Source organism: Eriocheir sinensis, chromosome 18, assembly GCF_024679095.1.
Source record: "Eriocheir sinensis breed Jianghai 21 chromosome 18, ASM2467909v1, whole genome shotgun sequence".
Classification (NCBI taxonomy): Eukaryota; Metazoa; Arthropoda; class Malacostraca; order Decapoda; family Varunidae; genus Eriocheir; species Eriocheir sinensis.
Window position 1 is genome coordinate 15,256,786 of NC_066526.1, and position 16,965 is coordinate 15,273,750.

The 16,965-nt window shown below is 41.1% G+C and overlaps 1 protein-coding gene across 4 annotated transcripts in view; it reads left to right on the plus strand.

The window, feature by feature from the left end:
• Positions 1-16,965, plus strand: part of LOC127000362 (leucine-rich repeat-containing G-protein coupled receptor 5-like) — a 176,376-nt gene that overhangs the window by 137,646 nt on the left and 21,765 nt on the right. For all 4 annotated transcript variants that reach the window (XM_050863996.1, XM_050863994.1, XM_050863997.1 and 1 more), the window contains 5 exons: positions 5,968-6,039; positions 7,198-7,266; positions 12,204-12,338; positions 13,709-13,780; positions 16,786-16,857. In XM_050863996.1, the coding sequence (XP_050719953.1) occupies positions 5,968-6,039; positions 7,198-7,266; positions 12,204-12,338; positions 13,709-13,780; positions 16,786-16,857 (420 nt within the window). The remainder of the gene's footprint in view (positions 1-5,967; positions 6,040-7,197; positions 7,267-12,203; positions 12,339-13,708; positions 13,781-16,785; positions 16,858-16,965) is intronic.

Sequence of the window (16,965 nt, forward strand, 5' to 3'; positions counted from 1 at the left end):
CAGAGAGAGGAAGAGGGAGTAGGAGAGAGACAGCAACACATGTAAAGAAAAAAAAGGAAGAGAAGGAAGTAGGAAAACCAATATTCTCATCACATACGCTTTTCCTTACGCCTTAACAGTTTCCCATCACCCTAGACGAGAGAGAGAGAGAGAGAGAGAGAGAGAGAGAGAGAGAGAGAGAGAGAGAGAGAGAGAGAGAGAGAGATGGGGGAGGAGTAGCTATCAAGTCCTCATCTCCAGGCTCCTTCCTCGCTGCCCTTCCATCCCTTTGCAATCCCAGGGTAATGGTGATACATGGAGAGGCTACGTGGATAATCGTTCTGGGCATGGCAACGATACTTCTCTCCTGGAAATGTGTGTGGGAAATGGTGTTGGGGAGAAAAGTCTACGGGGAAAGGATCGACGCATAACAAGAAGAAAGGAGAGGAGGATTGCGATAGGAACTTGTCTGAGCCATAGATATAAAGAAGATTTGTGTGAGTGGTAAGCACGGAATGGGGAGAAGAGGGGAGATTCGTAAGATGAAGAGGAGGAACTGTAGTATATGGAATAGTTAAGAATGAGGTGAAGGCAGAAAAATAAGGTTAAATGAGAGAGCTTGCGATGAAGAGGAGAAATGGTAGTATATGAAACAGCTAAGGATGACGTAAAGGCAGAAAAATAAAGTTAACGAAAGAGCTTACGATGAGGAGAAATGGTAGTATATGAAACAGCTAAGGAGGAGGTGAAGGCAGAAAAACAAAGTTAAAAAGAGAGCTTGCCATGAAGAGGATAAATTGTAGCATATGAAACAACTAAAGATGAGGTTAGGACAGACAATAGTGGTTTATGAGAGGGCTAAATTAATGACTTGTATGATTAGAGCTATGATACAGCTCAAAAGGGGAGGAAAAGGAGGAGAAAAAGCTGTAGTAAAGTGTGGATGAGGCACAGGCAATAAAAATAAGCCAGAAAAGAGTAAGAAAAATACGTTTGAGTGATGAGAAGCAAGAAATACGTTATAAAGGACGAGTCGTAAAAGGAAAAAGAAGAAAGCATAAATGGAAAAAGTGCTCACAGTGAAAAGACAATAAAAGGGTGGAAGGAAAGATTTTAGAAGCACGAAATAAAGCGAAAAAGAGGAAATCGTGAGAACATAGGAATAAAAGGGGGTTGAAGTAGGACAAGTACAGTAAATATAGAAAGAAATAGAGGTGGAGCAATAGATGGAAAGGAAAGGAAAGAGAACAGTGAGGGAGTTTAGGAATATAGAAGAAGGGAAGTTCAGATTAGGTAGATTGCAGTTCAGAGTAGAATAAACAGGAGTGGTGGAAAAGAAGAACGAGTAAAGAGAACGGCTGTTGAGGTAAAACCGATGAAACTAACGTGAAGAAAGAACAAAAGAGAGACTTGATCGTTGAGGGAAGAAAGTGTGATTAATAGGAGCCGACAGGAGGTGGAGAGGAGAGGGCGTAGTACGGGAAAGAAGTAATAACAAGAGGGAAGGAGTGATAAATAGGAGCAGGAAGGAGGAAAAGAATGTGCAGTAGCAGTAAAAGGAGAAGCGTAATGGCTAAGAGAAAGAGGACTGGTGGAGGAAAGAGGCGGCGAGTGTGTGGATATTAATAACAGAAGGACGTAATGGTTAGAACAATTTATGGACACGAAGAGAAAGAAAAGGGTTAGAAATATTAGCAGCAGAAGCAGTTGTTATAGTAGTCGTAGTAGTAATGGTAGTAGTAGTAGTAGAAGGAGGAGGAGGAGGAGGAGGAGGAGTAAGGAGTAGGGGAGTCGCAGAAGTGGTGAGTGAGGCGGTTTTCGATATGTGGCAGCAACGGCGCCTCGCCATCACTCATCCGGTGGGTTTCAGCATCACCAGACGGGAAAATGAGAAAAATGGGCCGTTGGTTGCTAGTCTTGCCACGACGAGTCTTTGGTAGCGCTGCCGGGGGTGCTGGAACATACTATCAAGGGAAATAATTAGAAAAGAAATGCTATAGCAATTGCCTCCGTTTTAGTTTAAGATGGGGGTTTTTTTTCAGAAACTTACAATTATCCAACATGAATCTTCACCGAGGAAACAAAAATAGAAAAAATATCTTTGTTCCTTTTTTCCAGACTTCTCACAGAAACATTATTTCTTACCAGGGAAACAAAAATAGGAAAAGTATCTTCGCTCTTTTTTTTTTAAGATATCTCAAGTGACCATTAAAAACAACTTCACATATCTGTCTCGAAGTTTGACGTGGAGGATGTTTTTGAGTGAGAAACATCGAAAAAAAAGTCCATGATATTTTTTTTCTTTCGGCACAGGAAACGTTGCAAAGAAAAACGTCGTAGATAAAAACAAATAACATCAGCATCTTTTCCTTTACCGATAAACTTCCCTACGAATGATATTTTTCTTTCTTGTTTTTATGCCTTTTTTCTTTTCTTGTTGGCGTGAGATTCAGGGTTTGTGTCGACGCTCTACACGGGCTGTGGATTTTTTTTTCTTCTTTTTTTTTTTTTCCTTGTCAGAATACTGGAGGAAAACTGAAAGGGTGTGTCGGGGAGGAGGAAAGAGGAAGAGAAAGAGGGGGAAAGGGGAAGAGAAGAGGAAGAAGAAGAGAAGGGAAGGGAAAGAGGAGAGGAGAGAATAAGGTGATTTGATGCGTTAGATAAAATGGAAGATGTATTTTCATATTCTGAGCGAGAGAAAAACACACACACACACACACACACACACACACACACACACACACACACACACACACACACACACACACACACACACACACACACACACACACAAAGAACGTGAGTGTAAGAGAAATAATAAGAAAGAAGGAAAATGCAAACCCGGCCTGGAAGAATGTTTTTAAATCAAGCGCAGGAGCCTTTAAATCACGGGCGGACTTCAATATTAAAGATAAATAAAACCGTTTGCAAATATTGGAAAGGTATCGGACTAAACGGACGCGGCGCCGGAGGGAATAAAGTAAGAAGATTATATTTATTTTACAACTCGGATGACAAGACAAAAATATGAGAGGAAGGTAAATATTCGTTTGAGCAAAATATATATGCCTTATCCCAATGTTATTTATACTTCTTATTCACTTTATAACTGAAATGACAAGACAAAAATGTGATGGGAAACAAAATATTCGTTCGAGTGAAAAAAAATATCTCTGATCACAATACTTTTTAGACTCTCCTTATTTGCTTTTCTTACAAACACAAAAAAGTAGAACCATGTATGTGTATCATCACTCGTATAGAGGAAACATGCTTCACCACTCACCTCCTGAAACCCCTTTGTCCTCTTTGCTTCTCTTACTCGCTTCTCTTACGAACAAACGAAGTAAAGTATCGACGGAGGGACTTTGGAGGGTGGGGGGGGAGCTATAAGGGCACGTAAGGACAGAATGGCTAGCGGGAACGGAGCCAAAACACCGTATATCTAATGAGGAAAATTATAGTATGGAAATCTTTGGTAAGGAGGCAGCGAAGACGACGTAATGGAGACGAAGCGACCCGTAAATAGGGAGGAAAGCGCCGGTGGAGGGAGATAAGAAGGAAGCTGAACAAAGTAGATTAGTAGAAAAGGAGGAGGAGAAGGAGGTGAAGGATGTAGAGGAGGAGGAGGAGACGGAGAAGGAAGAAGAGAACTGGGATGCATAGGAAGATAAGAAAGAGAGAGAAAAACACAAATATGAAAACAAGTGAAGATGGAGGAAGAAAACTAGAATGCATAGGAAGATAAGAGAGAGAGAGAGAGAGAGAGAGAGAGAGAGAGAGAGAGAGAGAGAGAGAGAGAGAGAGAGAGAGAGAGAGAGAGAGAGAGAGAGAGAGAGAGAGAGAGAGAGAGAGAGAGAGAGAGAGAGAGAGAGAGAGAGAGAGAGAGAGAGAGAGAGAATATGGAAGCACAAGATCTGAATTATGTAGAGGAGGAGGAAAAGATGGAAAAGGAAAAAGAAAACTACAATACATAGGAAGATGAGAGAGAGAAAGAGGCAAAAACTACAAAATATGAAAACACAAGACTTGGAGGATGTAATGGAGGAGAAGAGGGAGGAGGAAGAGAAATACGAGGCACAAAAAGATACGAAAGAGAAAGACAGAAAAAGCAACAAAATATGAAAAATGCAAAATGATCGGGAGGATGTGGAGGAGGAAGTGGAAGACGGAGACGAAAGAACTACAATGCATTGGTGTATAATAAAGAGAAAGAAAGAAAATCACAGAAACAGAATATGAAAACAAGATTAGGAGGATGTGGAGGAGGAGACGATGAAGGATGAGGAGGAGAACTAGGATGAATAGAAGGATGAGAAAGAAAAAGAGAGAAAAGGGTTGGAAGGAAGGAGGAGGAGGAGAAAACGGAGCAGAAGGAAGAAAATCAGGAGGGACAAGAAAATTAGGAAAAGAATGGAAGAGAAAAAAACGAAGCAATATGAAAACACAAGAGTGGGAGAAGGTGGAAGATTGAGAGGTAGGAAGAGAACTACGTAGAAAGCATAAGAAAATAAGAAAAAAACACACAAAGAGAAGATGAAAACTGCAAGATTGGGAGGATGTAGAAGAGGAAGAAGAAAAGAACTACGTTGCATAGAAAAAAATAAGGATGAAAGCGAAAGATAGAAAGGCACATTAACAAAATAAGAAAAAAAGAACGTAAGGAAGTGAAAGAGAGAAAGCAACAAAACTAGAATACGAAAAAGGAAAATAACTACGAGAAAGAAAGACAGAAAGTCCCCCAAATAAAACAGAAAACAAAAACTCCACAAGGCTACTTCAACAGACGGCGAGATGCTGCCGCTCAATTGCTCTGTCTAAGGCTTCGGGCCCAAGGAGGGGGAAGGGAGGATGAGCGAGGGGACGCGAGGAGAATTCTAACGTCAGGACAAAGAGGGGAGGCGTGGCGTTTATCACTTCCCCTCTCCATCTGACGGCGTGATTCGAAAAGAGTTGGCTGTTGGGGATTTTATTTGTGAGGGGAAAAGGCTGACTTACTGAATGGACGAATTTTGGTTACAGTAGTAGTAGTAGTAGTAGTAGTAGTAGTAGCGGTGGTTGTAGTAATAGTAGTAGTATTAGTAGAGGTGGTTTTTGTAGTAATATTTGTAGTAGCAATAGTAGTAGCAGTGGTGTTAGTAGTAATGATAGTAGAACAGTAGCAGTAGCGATTGTAGTAGTAGTAGTAGTAGTAGTAGTAGTAGTAATAGTAGTAGCGCAGAAGTCATATATTTTTTCATAGTTTCCTACATAATATATCGAACATTTTCTTTTTTTTCTTCTCCTTCCCTCCACGACTTTTAACTCTTTCCAACGGAGCGAACAAACTTTAGGACACGAATTCAGATTTTCCCGCGGCATTTATATTTTGGGGAAAAGCATCAGTCCTTTTTTATCTGGCTCCCTCTCAGCCCCCCTCCCCCCCCCCCCCTTCCTTCTCTCCTCCAGCCTTTCCTTACGTAGGGAAATTGTAGTAACCGTGTTTATGAATTTATGCATAACCTGTCTTTCTTCTGACATATTTTGATTTTTTTGTTTAAGATGTTTTTTTTTAAGAGGATATGAATATTTTTTTGTCTATATTCTTTTCATTTTATTGTTATTCTTTTGTACACTTGTTTGTTTGTTTGTTTTCTCTTTCTTGTGTATCATTAATGCTTGAAGAGTTGTAATCGTAACCCTTTATAAGTTTTTTTTCTGATATTTACTTTATATTCATTTAAGGGTAGCGTCTTATCTTTTTTTCGTATCAGTAATTCTTTTTTAAGTTAATGTAATCGTGACTCTGTTAATTCTTTGGTATTCATTTATTTATATATCTAAGGGTAACGTTTTTATCTTCATTTTGCATCATAATTTTTTTTTCTTTCGTTTTTTGGGTTGGTGTCTGCGTAGCTCCTTATTAGTTCTTTGGTATTTATGTATGTTAGGGAAATGTAAAGACCAAGTGGCGTTGTATTCTAATGAGCTTCCTCTCCTTTGTTGCAGAGACTTGAGCTTCAACAACCTGACGGAGCTTCTCCCTCGCGCCCTCACCCCGTTTCCTGCACTTCAGACCCTGTACGTATTTTTGTGTGTGTGTGGAGAGAGAGAGAGAGAGAGAGAGAGAGAGAGAGAGAGAGAGAGAGAGAGAGAGAGAGAGAGAGAGAGAGAGAGAGAGAGAGAGAGAGAGAGAGAGAGAGAGAGAGAGAGAGCACAAAGGTCAGGGTCATATATGTCGCAAGGATTAACTCAATTACTAACACATCTTTTGAACACACTCTTTCCTTAACTGCTTGCGTCATGATCCTTCTTAGTGAGTCACCGCCGTGCAAAGAGGATTAAAATGTCAGTGTAAGCTTCAAAAACTAATATGATGTCTTTAGGGTTTTGCTTATCGAAGAGAATCATGACGAAGCAAAAAAAAGCGCTAAGCAACGAATACAATAAGAACAAAAGAGGAAAGATAAGTGGATTTGTCAACTTTTTATTACAATGGATCATATAAACAAAAGAAGAAACTACAGAAAAAAAAATGCAGAAATATCAAGCTTTTTCATCCTATCAAGTTTTTCAATCCTAATATAAACAGATGATCAAACGACGACAATGATGAGGATATTTTTGGCTCCGGTTAATCCTTCATCGCCGTCACGTACAACAGACTGAGAATTTAATCGCCTTATATTCGCATGATAAATTAGGTTTGCTAATAAATCGTAATTCATTTGTTTGAGGCTGGTGTGCGTCCTCAACCTGCGACGAGGAGGGAGAACAGAGGCAAAGGAGGCGAAGGATGATGATACGAAGACGGTGTAGAGAGAAGGAGATTAGATAGATGAAGAGTAAAGAAAGTATGGAGCAAAGTGGTACAGAGAGAGAGAGAGAGAGAGAGAGAGAGAGAGAGAGAGAGAGAGAGAGAGAGAGAGAGAGAGAGAGAGAGAGAGAGAGAGAGAGAGAGAGAGAGAGAGAGAGAAATAAAAGAACAAAAAATAACAGAAGAAAAGAAAGGAGAGAAAAGGAAAATAAAATAGAAGAAAAGAAAGTAAATTAAATGAAATAATAAGAAAAGAGAAACAAAACGAACGAAAAGAGGAGAGAGAGAGAGAGAGAGAGAGAGAGAGAGAGAGAGAGAGAGAGAGAGAGAGAGAGAGAGAGAGAGAGAGAGAGAGAGAGAGAGAGAGAGAATGGATGTTCGTGTTTTCCTAAGGTTATGTAACTCTTTATTGCCTCTTTCAGAATCCTCAGCAGTAACCGGATTCAAAGGATAGCACCCGGAGCCTTCCACAGCCTTAAGATTGAAGTCCTGTAAGTTATCCTGCCCCATAGATCCTACTAATGCCCCCCTCGTGGTCCTATTGCCTTGCCCTCCTTCTTTCTTATAGTTCTTTTCCCGACGCTTTTTCTCCTTTTTTTTCTCTTCTCATTTCTCTTTTCCTTTTGTTGTGTCTCCTGTTCTTACATGTTTCCTCCTATTTTCTCTTGCATCCTTCTTTCTTCAGGTTCTTGTTTTTTTTTTCTCTCGTCTTTTCTACTTCTGGTTTCTTTCCCTCCTCCTTTCTTTACTTTTTTATGGCTCCTTCTCTTCCACTTTGCCCTCCTTCCTTCCTCTGGTTCCTTTCCCTCCTCCTTTCTTCTCTTTTCTTATGGCTCCTTCTCTTCCACTCTCCCTTTTTTTCTTTCATACTCTTCTTTTTGTCTGTTTTTTTTTCCTTTTCCTCTTCTATTCCATTTGACTTTGCCTTCCTTTTTTTATTCCTCGTATGTCCTTCTTTCTTCTAGCTCCACTCCTTCCTCCTATTTCTCGTTTTCTTCCTCCATCAGGTTCATACTAATATTCTTTTGATTTTGTGCTTCCTTTCCTTTCTTCTGGTTCCTTTTATTACTCTTCTTATTCCTCCTCCTTTTTTGTTCCAGCTAATAATTTTCTCTTGGTTCTCTTATTCCCTTCCTTCCTTCATTCATTCATTCCTTCTCTATTTCATTTCAATTCTTTGCATACTTCTTCTCGCCTACGCGCTCTACTAATACTATTTTCTTGCATTTTTCCTCCTCTACCTCCCTCTTCTCCCTCCTTTCTCTCGCTAATACTTTTTCCGCCGCACTGGATAACAAGATGAGTTTTTGAATCCTTTGTTTATCTACATTCCTCCTGCGTCATCATCCTCCTTCCTTGTGTAGTTATTCTTTCATTCACATCCTTTGTCAATCCTCTAGCTCCTCGCCCTTCGCTTCTCGTGCCTTCCCTTTTTACAACATTTTTTTTATGTCATGTGTTAAGCCCGTTGTTTACGTTTTCCCTTCTTTTCCTCGCACTGGTTGTCTCATCATTTACTTAAGTAGCATTTCTGAACACTCATGTCTTTCTTGTATACCCCATTTCCTTCCTCTTTCCATTTTCTATTTTTATTTCGTGTGTGTTTTCCCGTTCTTTACTTTCCCTTCTTTTCGAGTTATTCCATCATAAAATTTCCTTAAGTAGCATTTCTTAACGCTCATGTCTCCTTTCTATAGTTCATTTTCTTCCTCTTTCTCTCCTCTTTCCATTTTCTATTTTTATTTCGTGTGTGTTTTCCCGTTCTTTACTTTCCCTTCTTTTCGAGTTATTCCATCATAAAATTTCCTTAAGAAGCATTTCTTAACGCTCATGTCTCCTTTCTATAGTCCATTTCCTTCCTCTTTCTCTCCTCTTTCCATTTTCTATTTTTATTTCGTGTGTTTTTTCCCGTTCTTTTCTTTCCCTTCTTTTCCTTAAGTAGCATTTCTTAACACTCAAGTCTCCTTTCAATAGTCCATATCCTTCCCCTTTCTCTCTTCTCTTCCACCTCTCCCTCGCCATCTTATTACTTCTTTTCATCGTGTGAGTTATCTCTGCATAAAATTCACATTGAGCTTCATTCTTAAACACTCTTGGTTCTCTTCCTTACTCCACTTTCCTCGTAATATCTTTCCACCTCCTCCACCTTCCCTCCCCATCTTGCTCCTTCGCTTCAGTGCAGTTTGTGTCCACATTATCCGAGGTGGAGGAGTTTTAATGGCCCATAGAGGCGGTGGTTACTCCCTCCTTCCTCTTCCCTCCACTTCCTCCGACTCTGTTCTCGGTGGAGTTTAAGACCATTTTTGTGTCGTCCGATTCGCTGCTCAGTTAGGGGGTCAGTTGAAGTTGTGGTTATGGCTGCTGTTTGGGACTGTTGCTGTAGGTGTTGTTGTTGTTGTTGTTGATGTAGTGGTGGTAGTTGTAGTTGCTGTTGTTGTTGTCTCCCTTTACCATTGTCCTCTTCTATCCTTCCTTCTCCTTCTTCCTTTTCCCTTCTTCCTTTGATTTCGTTCTCTCCCTTTGTTGTTGTTGTTGTTGTTATTTACGAGGCGGCATAGTTCACCCTTGTATTTCACTCTAGTGTCTCTTGCTATTTTGTTGACGGTATGATTTGCGTTTTGTCATTTCTTTTTATAGTTTTCTCGTTACTGAAGCTCATAAATTTCTGGTAGTAGTAGAAGTAGTAGAAGTAGTAGTAGCAGTAGTAGTAGTAGTAGTAGTAGTAGTAATTGTTGTTGTTGTTGTTGTTGTTATCATTGTTAAGTTGTAGAATTTGTAAGTGTTGTTGCAGTTATAGGAGCTGTTGCAGTAGTAGTAGTAGTAGTTGTTATTGTTGTTGTTATCATTGTTGAAGTTTTAGAATTTGTAGTTGTTGTAGTTCCAGTTATAGTAGCTGTAGTAGTAGTAGTAGTAGTAGTAGTAGAACTAGTTGCCGTTGTCGTTGCATTACTACATGTGGTAGAAGTAGTTGTACTTGTTGATTTAAATGATGTTAGAGACAAGCTGACATTCTCTATTCTCTATAGTGTGTGTGTGTGTGTGTGTGTGTGTGTGTGTTTACATTTTTGTCCTAGTCCTCACCTCCCTACCTCTTCACCTCGGCTTACTTGGCCAAGCATCCTTCTATCCTCTTGACGCTCTCTTCCCCCTCCACTTTCTGTATTTACTCTGTTGTTTGTTTTCTCCTTTAACTACAATATAACTTATGTCCGCGAGTTCTGCATAGTTTTGGCCCTCCCTTTTTATTAACCTTGGCTTTCCTGGTCACACACTCCCCTTTTGACGCCCTCCTACCCTCTGCTTTCTGTATTTGCTTTATTGTGTGTTGTTTATGCTGTGTTCTGATATATATTTTGTTTTGTCATAGCTTTTACCTTCCTGTCTCTTAAAACCTCGACTTGAACATTCATCTCTCCTCCCTCAGCCTTCTCACACCCTCCTCTTTTTGCTTCCCGTATTAGCTTGGTTCTGTGTTGCGAGTGATAAAGTCCCAGGTTTGTATTTTCACATTTTGTCAGTTTTTCACCTTCCTGTCTTCACCTTTGCTTACCTGGCTCTCTCTCTCTCTCTCTCTCTCTCTCTCTCTCTCTCTCTCTCTCTCTCTCTCTCTCTCGTTTTGTTTCTCTTTTCTTATTATTTCATTTCATTTACTTTCTTTTCTTCCCTTCTATTTTATTTACCTTTTCTCTCCTTTCTTTTCTTTTCTTCTGTTATTTTTTCCTTCCTTTATTTTGCTCGTCTTCTCTTCGTTTCTCTTCTCTTTACTTTCTCACGTTCAAGGAATTCCTCTCGCATCTCCCAGCCTCTTAGGAACCCTCTGTCGCTTCCCCTTCTCAAGCTTATCTAATTTCCCCTCTTTTTCCCCTCCATCCCGTGACTCCTTCAAACTTTATACCTCCCTCTCTCGTGCACGTAGTCCTCTCTCCACTCTTTTACTCTCAACACTCTCCTCTCCCTCTCACTCTTGCCTCCCTCCTCCTCATCATTCTCCTCCTTTGCTTCCAACTCTCCTCATGGTTGCTTCTCTTTACCCCCCTGCCCTCATTCTCTTGTAAATTTTCTTCTTTATCCTCTCCTTCCTTCTTTCACTCGTAATACTCTCCTCTTTCTCGTTTTTCTCTTCATCTTCATCATCATCATCCTTTGCTTCTCATTTATTTAATTGCTTCTTTTTTCTCTCTTGTTCCTTTCTTTTTCTCCCAGTTTTCTATGTTCCGAAGGTGTTTCTTCTCTACACACTTTTGCTTCTTCCCTGTTTCTCCTTTTCCTCCTCCTCCTCCTCTTCCTCCAACGTTTTATTCTCCACGCTTCGCTGCTTTCTTCTTTGTTCCTTGACTCTGTTTCTCCAGTTTTCTCAGTCCCTAATATCCAGTTTATTTCTATACGTTGTTTTATTTATTTTTTTCTGTTGCTATGTTTTTCAGTGAGCTAGTTTCTCCCCTTTCTCTGCTGTCCTTGTTACACTTCCCCGTAGTTTTATGTCCCCAATCTGAAGCTTCATCCTACGCATATCTTCCTCCTTCTATTCTCATTCTCTTTCTCATTCTTCCTTTCCACTCACAAGCACCGTTGCCAGATTATCGTACTCAGAGCCTCGTATTTACCGGTTTCTGAGCCATAGCTATCGCCAAAAAACACCAATAATTAACCATTTTAACGATAACTTTATATGAAGGCAGCTATTGGGGTCAAGGAGGCAGTTTTTGGGTCGGAAATCGGCAAACATAGAAAGCTGAGGTCGACAATCTGGCAACGTTGCTCACAATCATGAATTCCCTCGCTTTCCTTTCCTGTGTGTCTCTAACGCCCACCAGCTCCTCCGTCACCTCTTCTTCTTTCACCATCAGACGCCTGTATACATCGCCTACATCCTCTCTTATCCTCGTTCTCATTTTCGTTGCATTCACAGACGCGCATTTCTTCAGTCGTCTTATGCTTCCTCAATCCCTTTTCCCTTTTCCTCAACCAGACGTTCGTATACAACTCCCTCCATTCTCTGTTATCCTTGTTTTTATTCCCCATTTCTTCATCGTATGCCCCGACTTCCGCATTTCTTCTGCCTCCATTCTCTATTATCCTTGTTTTCATTCTCCATTTCTTCTTTCCATTCCCAGACTCACTCATTTCCTCTGTCTTCTTATGCATCCTAAACGTCTTCCTCCTCTTCCTCCACTCCAATTAATTATATCTTTAGCCTCTGTTATCCTTGTTTTCATTCTCCATTTCTTCTTTCCATTCCCAGACTCACTCATTTCCTCTGTCTCCTTCTGCATCTCAACGTCCTCTCCCTCTTCCTTCACCAGACACTTGCACACAACTCCCTCTGCCCTCTCCTACCCTCGTCTTCATCCTTCTTCGTTGCATTCCCAGACGTCCGCATTTCTTGTCTTTCTCCATCCTTAACGCCCTCGCCCTCCTCCTCCGCCAGACACTTGGATGACAACTCCCTCTCGTCCCTGGAGGAAGTGGATCTGCCGTCGGGTCTTCGTGAACTCTCCCTCGAGAAGAACTCCCTCGCCACCCTGCCCCCCTCCCTCACCTCCCTCAACGGACTGCAGACGCTGTAAGGAAACGTGTAGTGTGTTCGTTCGTTTGTCCTGCTTTACGGCGCTGTTAAGTAGGCTTGTTCGAGAGAGAGAGAGAGAGAGAGAGAGAGAAGCAAAGCATGTCACGCCAAAGTTAGAGCACATTAACATGAAAGATTGTACATATTATTGCATGAGGTTATTGTTGTTGCCACATTAAAGTCTAAAGAGATGCAGCCAGTAGCAGAAAAATTCCTTTGCATGCCATACTAAGATCAGACCACATCACCTTATATACAGAAACTCTAAGATCAGACCACATCACTTTATATACAGAAACTCTAAGATCAAACCACATCACTTTATATACAGAAACTCTAAGATCAGACCACATCACTTTATATACAGAAACTCTAAGATCAAACCACATCACTTTATATACAGAAACTCTAAGATCAAACCACATCACTTTATATACAGAAACTCTAAGATCAAACCACATCACTTTATATACAGAAACTCTAAGATCAGACCACATCACTTTATATACAGAAACTCTAAGATCAGACCACATCACTTTATATAAAGAAACTCTAAGATCAGACCACATCACTTTATATAAAGAAACTCTAAGATCAGACCACATCACTTTATATACAGAAACTCTAAGATCAGACCACATCACTTTATATACAGAAACTCTAAGATCAAACCACATCACTTTATATACAGAAACTCTAAGATCAAACCACATCACTTTATATACAGAAACTCTAAGATCAGACCACATCACTTTATATACAGAAACTCTAAGATCAAACCACATCACTTTATATACAGAAACTCTAAGATCAGATCACATCACTTTATATACAGAAACTCTAAGATCAAACCACATCACTTTATATACAGAAACTCTAAGATCAGACCACATCACTTTATATACAGAAACTCTAAGATCAGATCACATCACTTTATATACAGAAACTCTAAGATCAGACCACATCACTTTATATACAGAAACTCTAAGATCAGACCACATCACTTTATATACAGAAACTCTAAGATCAAACCACATCACATGCAACACAAACATAAAGACCAAACCACATCACTTGCAACACACAACACAAAGATTAGACCACATCACTTGCAACACACAACACAAAGATTAGACCACATCACTTGCAACACAGAAACACAAAGACCAAACCACATCACATGAAACACACAACACAAAGATTAGACCACTTCACATGAAACACAGGCATACAATAACAACAATACACAACGATACAATAACATAATACACAACAATACAATAACATAACAATAACATAACAGTACACACGTAACAGCACACCGAGGCCACAACACACACTAAGTCTCCATCGCCTTCTCTGTACAGGAACATCGCAAGCAACAGGCTGTCGGCGCTGAAGGACGGTGATCTGCGTGGCCTGCACAACCTGCTGATCCTGTGAGTAGCCTACCCGCTGGGACTCTAGGGTGGTGAGAAATCGGAGGAGGAGGAGGAGGAGGAGGAGGAAGAAGAAGAAGAAGAGGAGCAATAAACAAGGCGCTGTGGCAGAAGAAGAAAACGGAATGAGAAAAAGGTTACCGAAAAAAAATCTTGAGTACGAACATGAGAACGAGAATGAGGAGAGAGAGGATGAAGTAGAGGACGTAAACTAGGAGCTGTAAGAATGTAGGGAAGGAGTGAGAGAAGGAAAAGGAGGAGGAGGAGTTTCGAGGAGAAGATATGACACCAGAGAGGAGGAGAGGAGGAGGTTGCCAGGAAAAGCAGACGGAAAGGGAAAATAAGGAACAGATTCAGGAGGCGGAGAAAGGGAAGGAGATGGGGGATAGACAGAATGAGGAGAAGGAGGAGGAGGAGGAGGAGGAAAGAGAGGCCGTAACGAATAGCAGGAAGAGGAAGAAGTGGTAGCTATACAGAATGAGGAGGAGGATGCAGAAGAAGGACCCGCATTGAGGCATTAAAGACCGTCCTACTTCTTGGCACTCGGGATAGTAACTCTAGTGGAGGCTTCAATCTTCGGTCCGTAATATCAGACGCTCCCGCCTCTTACATCAACTATTTCCAAAGGCCAGAAAGGAGATCAATCGTGTTTTTATGTTTTTTTAAGTTCGTGGTACAGAAGAAGGGTCGAACTACCTCCAGGGTCAGACCCTCTCGCCTCTTACATCAACTATTTCCAAAGGCCAGAAAGGAGATCAATCGTGTTTTTATGACTGTTTTTCAAGTTCGTGGTACAGAAGAAGGGTCAAACTACCACCAGGGTCATTAAACCACCCATGGAAATGCCCACAGCTCCCCAGAACTCATAGGAAACCGTGCCAAATATGTTTAAGAATATGGACCTTACTCTGCGGGAAAGACTCTTGCTGCCGCCACTTCTTGAGCTAAACCACGTGAAAGGAAGGGATATGGAGTTGCAGTTTTCTTTCTCTTTTGTCCTCCTTCTTTTCGTGATTACATCTTGGTGGTTTCGTCATGCAGAAGATAAGCATTGAGGTCGTAAGGGGGAGGAAGGAAGGGAAGAGCGGAAGGAAGGAAGAATGGGCAGGACAGGGCCAAGTTGTGTTCTGGGATTTACATGCTAGTCGGAAATATGCAGTAAAAGATTGCAACACGAAAACAGTTTTAGTTGAAAGCTGGAAGTTAAGAGAAGAGATAAAGTAACGAGGAATGGAGATTAAATGCTGGAGAGAAAAGAAGACTGCGGTAAAAGACTAAAAGGCAACACTGACCTGAAGAAGAAGAGGAAGAAGAAGAAGAAGAAGAAGAAAACAGGTGAAGAAGAAAATAAGGAAATTATAAGAAAAATTAGGTAAATGAATAAAAAGAAGAAGAGAAAGAGGAAAAAGAAGAGGAAGGGGACGAGGATGAGAACGAAGAAGAAGAAGAAGAAGAAGAAGAAGAAGAAGAAGAAGAAGAAGAAGAAGAAGAAGAAGAAGAAGAAGAAAACATGTAAAGAAGAAAATGAGGAAAAGATAAGAAAAATTAGGTAAATGAATAAAAAGAAGAGAAAGAGGAAAAAGAAGAGGAAGGGGACGAGGAAGAGAACGAAGAAGAAAAAGAAGAAGAAGAAGAAGAAGAAGAAGAAGAAGAAGAAGAAGAAGAAGAAGAGGAAGAAAAAGAAGGAAGAAGAAAACGAGGAAAAATAAAAAGAAGAAAAGGAAATGAAGAAGAGGAAAAGAAGGGGATGAGGAAGAATAAGAGGATGATGAAGAAAAAGAAGAAGGAGAAGAAGAAGAAGAAAAAGAAGAAAAGGAAGAAGAGAAGGAGGCATCCGTGTCGCATTTCCTTCCTCACTGTGTAGCTCATAATTAAATAGTGAGGCTCTCCTTCCTCCTCTTCCTCTTCGTCCTCTTGCATGGCGCCTGGTGTTGTCTTCGTTGTTGTTATTGGTGGTGGTGGTGGTGGTGGTGATGTTTTTGGGTCGAATGGGGGGGGGAGCGGCGGCGGCGGCGGCGGCAGACACGGGCCCAGACGCATATATATAAACCCAGAGCCAGACGGACCGTGACATGTTGCCCGTTGCATCACCGACTGGGAATCAATATTGGGAGACGGGACGAGGAGCCGAGGAAAAGTTTAGCTCCATCTTTTTCGCTCTGTTTTCTGTATCTTTTTTTACGGCTCCCCTTTCTCTCTTTCTGTTTCCCTGCACTTCTCTGGTTCTGTATTTCCAGGTGTTATTGTTTGCAGGAAAAGAAATACTCAGAAAATACGAGGTTGTCCCCTTCCTTCTCTATCTTTTTCGCTCTGTTGTTTTCACTTTGTCTTTCTTACGACTCCCCTTTCTCTCTTTCGTTATCCCTGCACTTCTCTGGTTCTGTATTTCCAGGTGTTATTGTTTGCAGGAAAATAAATACTCAGAAAATACGAGGAACTGAACGGGTGATGTCTGGAAAATAGTCTCTTGTTTTCTCATATTATCGCTTGTTCCTTTTGTCCCCTTCCTCCTCCGCCCATTCATCAGCGTTCAAGTGTTAAATATATTCAGACAGTTCACCAGTAACACTATAAACATGAGGAAACCGGAGCAAAAATAAATTGTAAAGAACATGAGCTTCGGTACAGAAAAACACAACCTCAGCTCCTCCTTCATCATGTCACTCGCTGTCCTTTCTCCTTCTTACACCCCAAAATTTTACTTCCCTCTTCCTTCCCAACTCACGCCAAATCATGTCACTTCCTCCCCTTCCCCTCCTTGAATGTCGTAAGTTCATCACATTTCCTCCCCAGCCCCCTTCAGTCATGTCACTCTCTCCTTTCCCCGTCCATGATTTCCACTGGCCCTTCTTTACCTCCCTAGATCGCTTCAATCACGTCACTTCCTCCCCTTCCCCTCCTTGAATGTCGTAAGCTCATCGCATTTCCTCCCCAGCCCCCTTCAGTCATGTCACTCTCTCCCTTCCCCGTCCATGATTGCCACCAACCCTTCTTTCCCTCCCCAGGTCACTGCACCACAACAACATCAGCACCGTGGAGGACAAAGCCTTCATCAGAATGAAAAACCTCGAGATCCTGTGAGTATAACATTGGCGTATTGGTATATGTAATTTTGCGAAGCGTTATTAGCACCGTCGACGCTACTGTGTGCTCGCATCTGAAACCATTACAAGTGTCCGTCATTT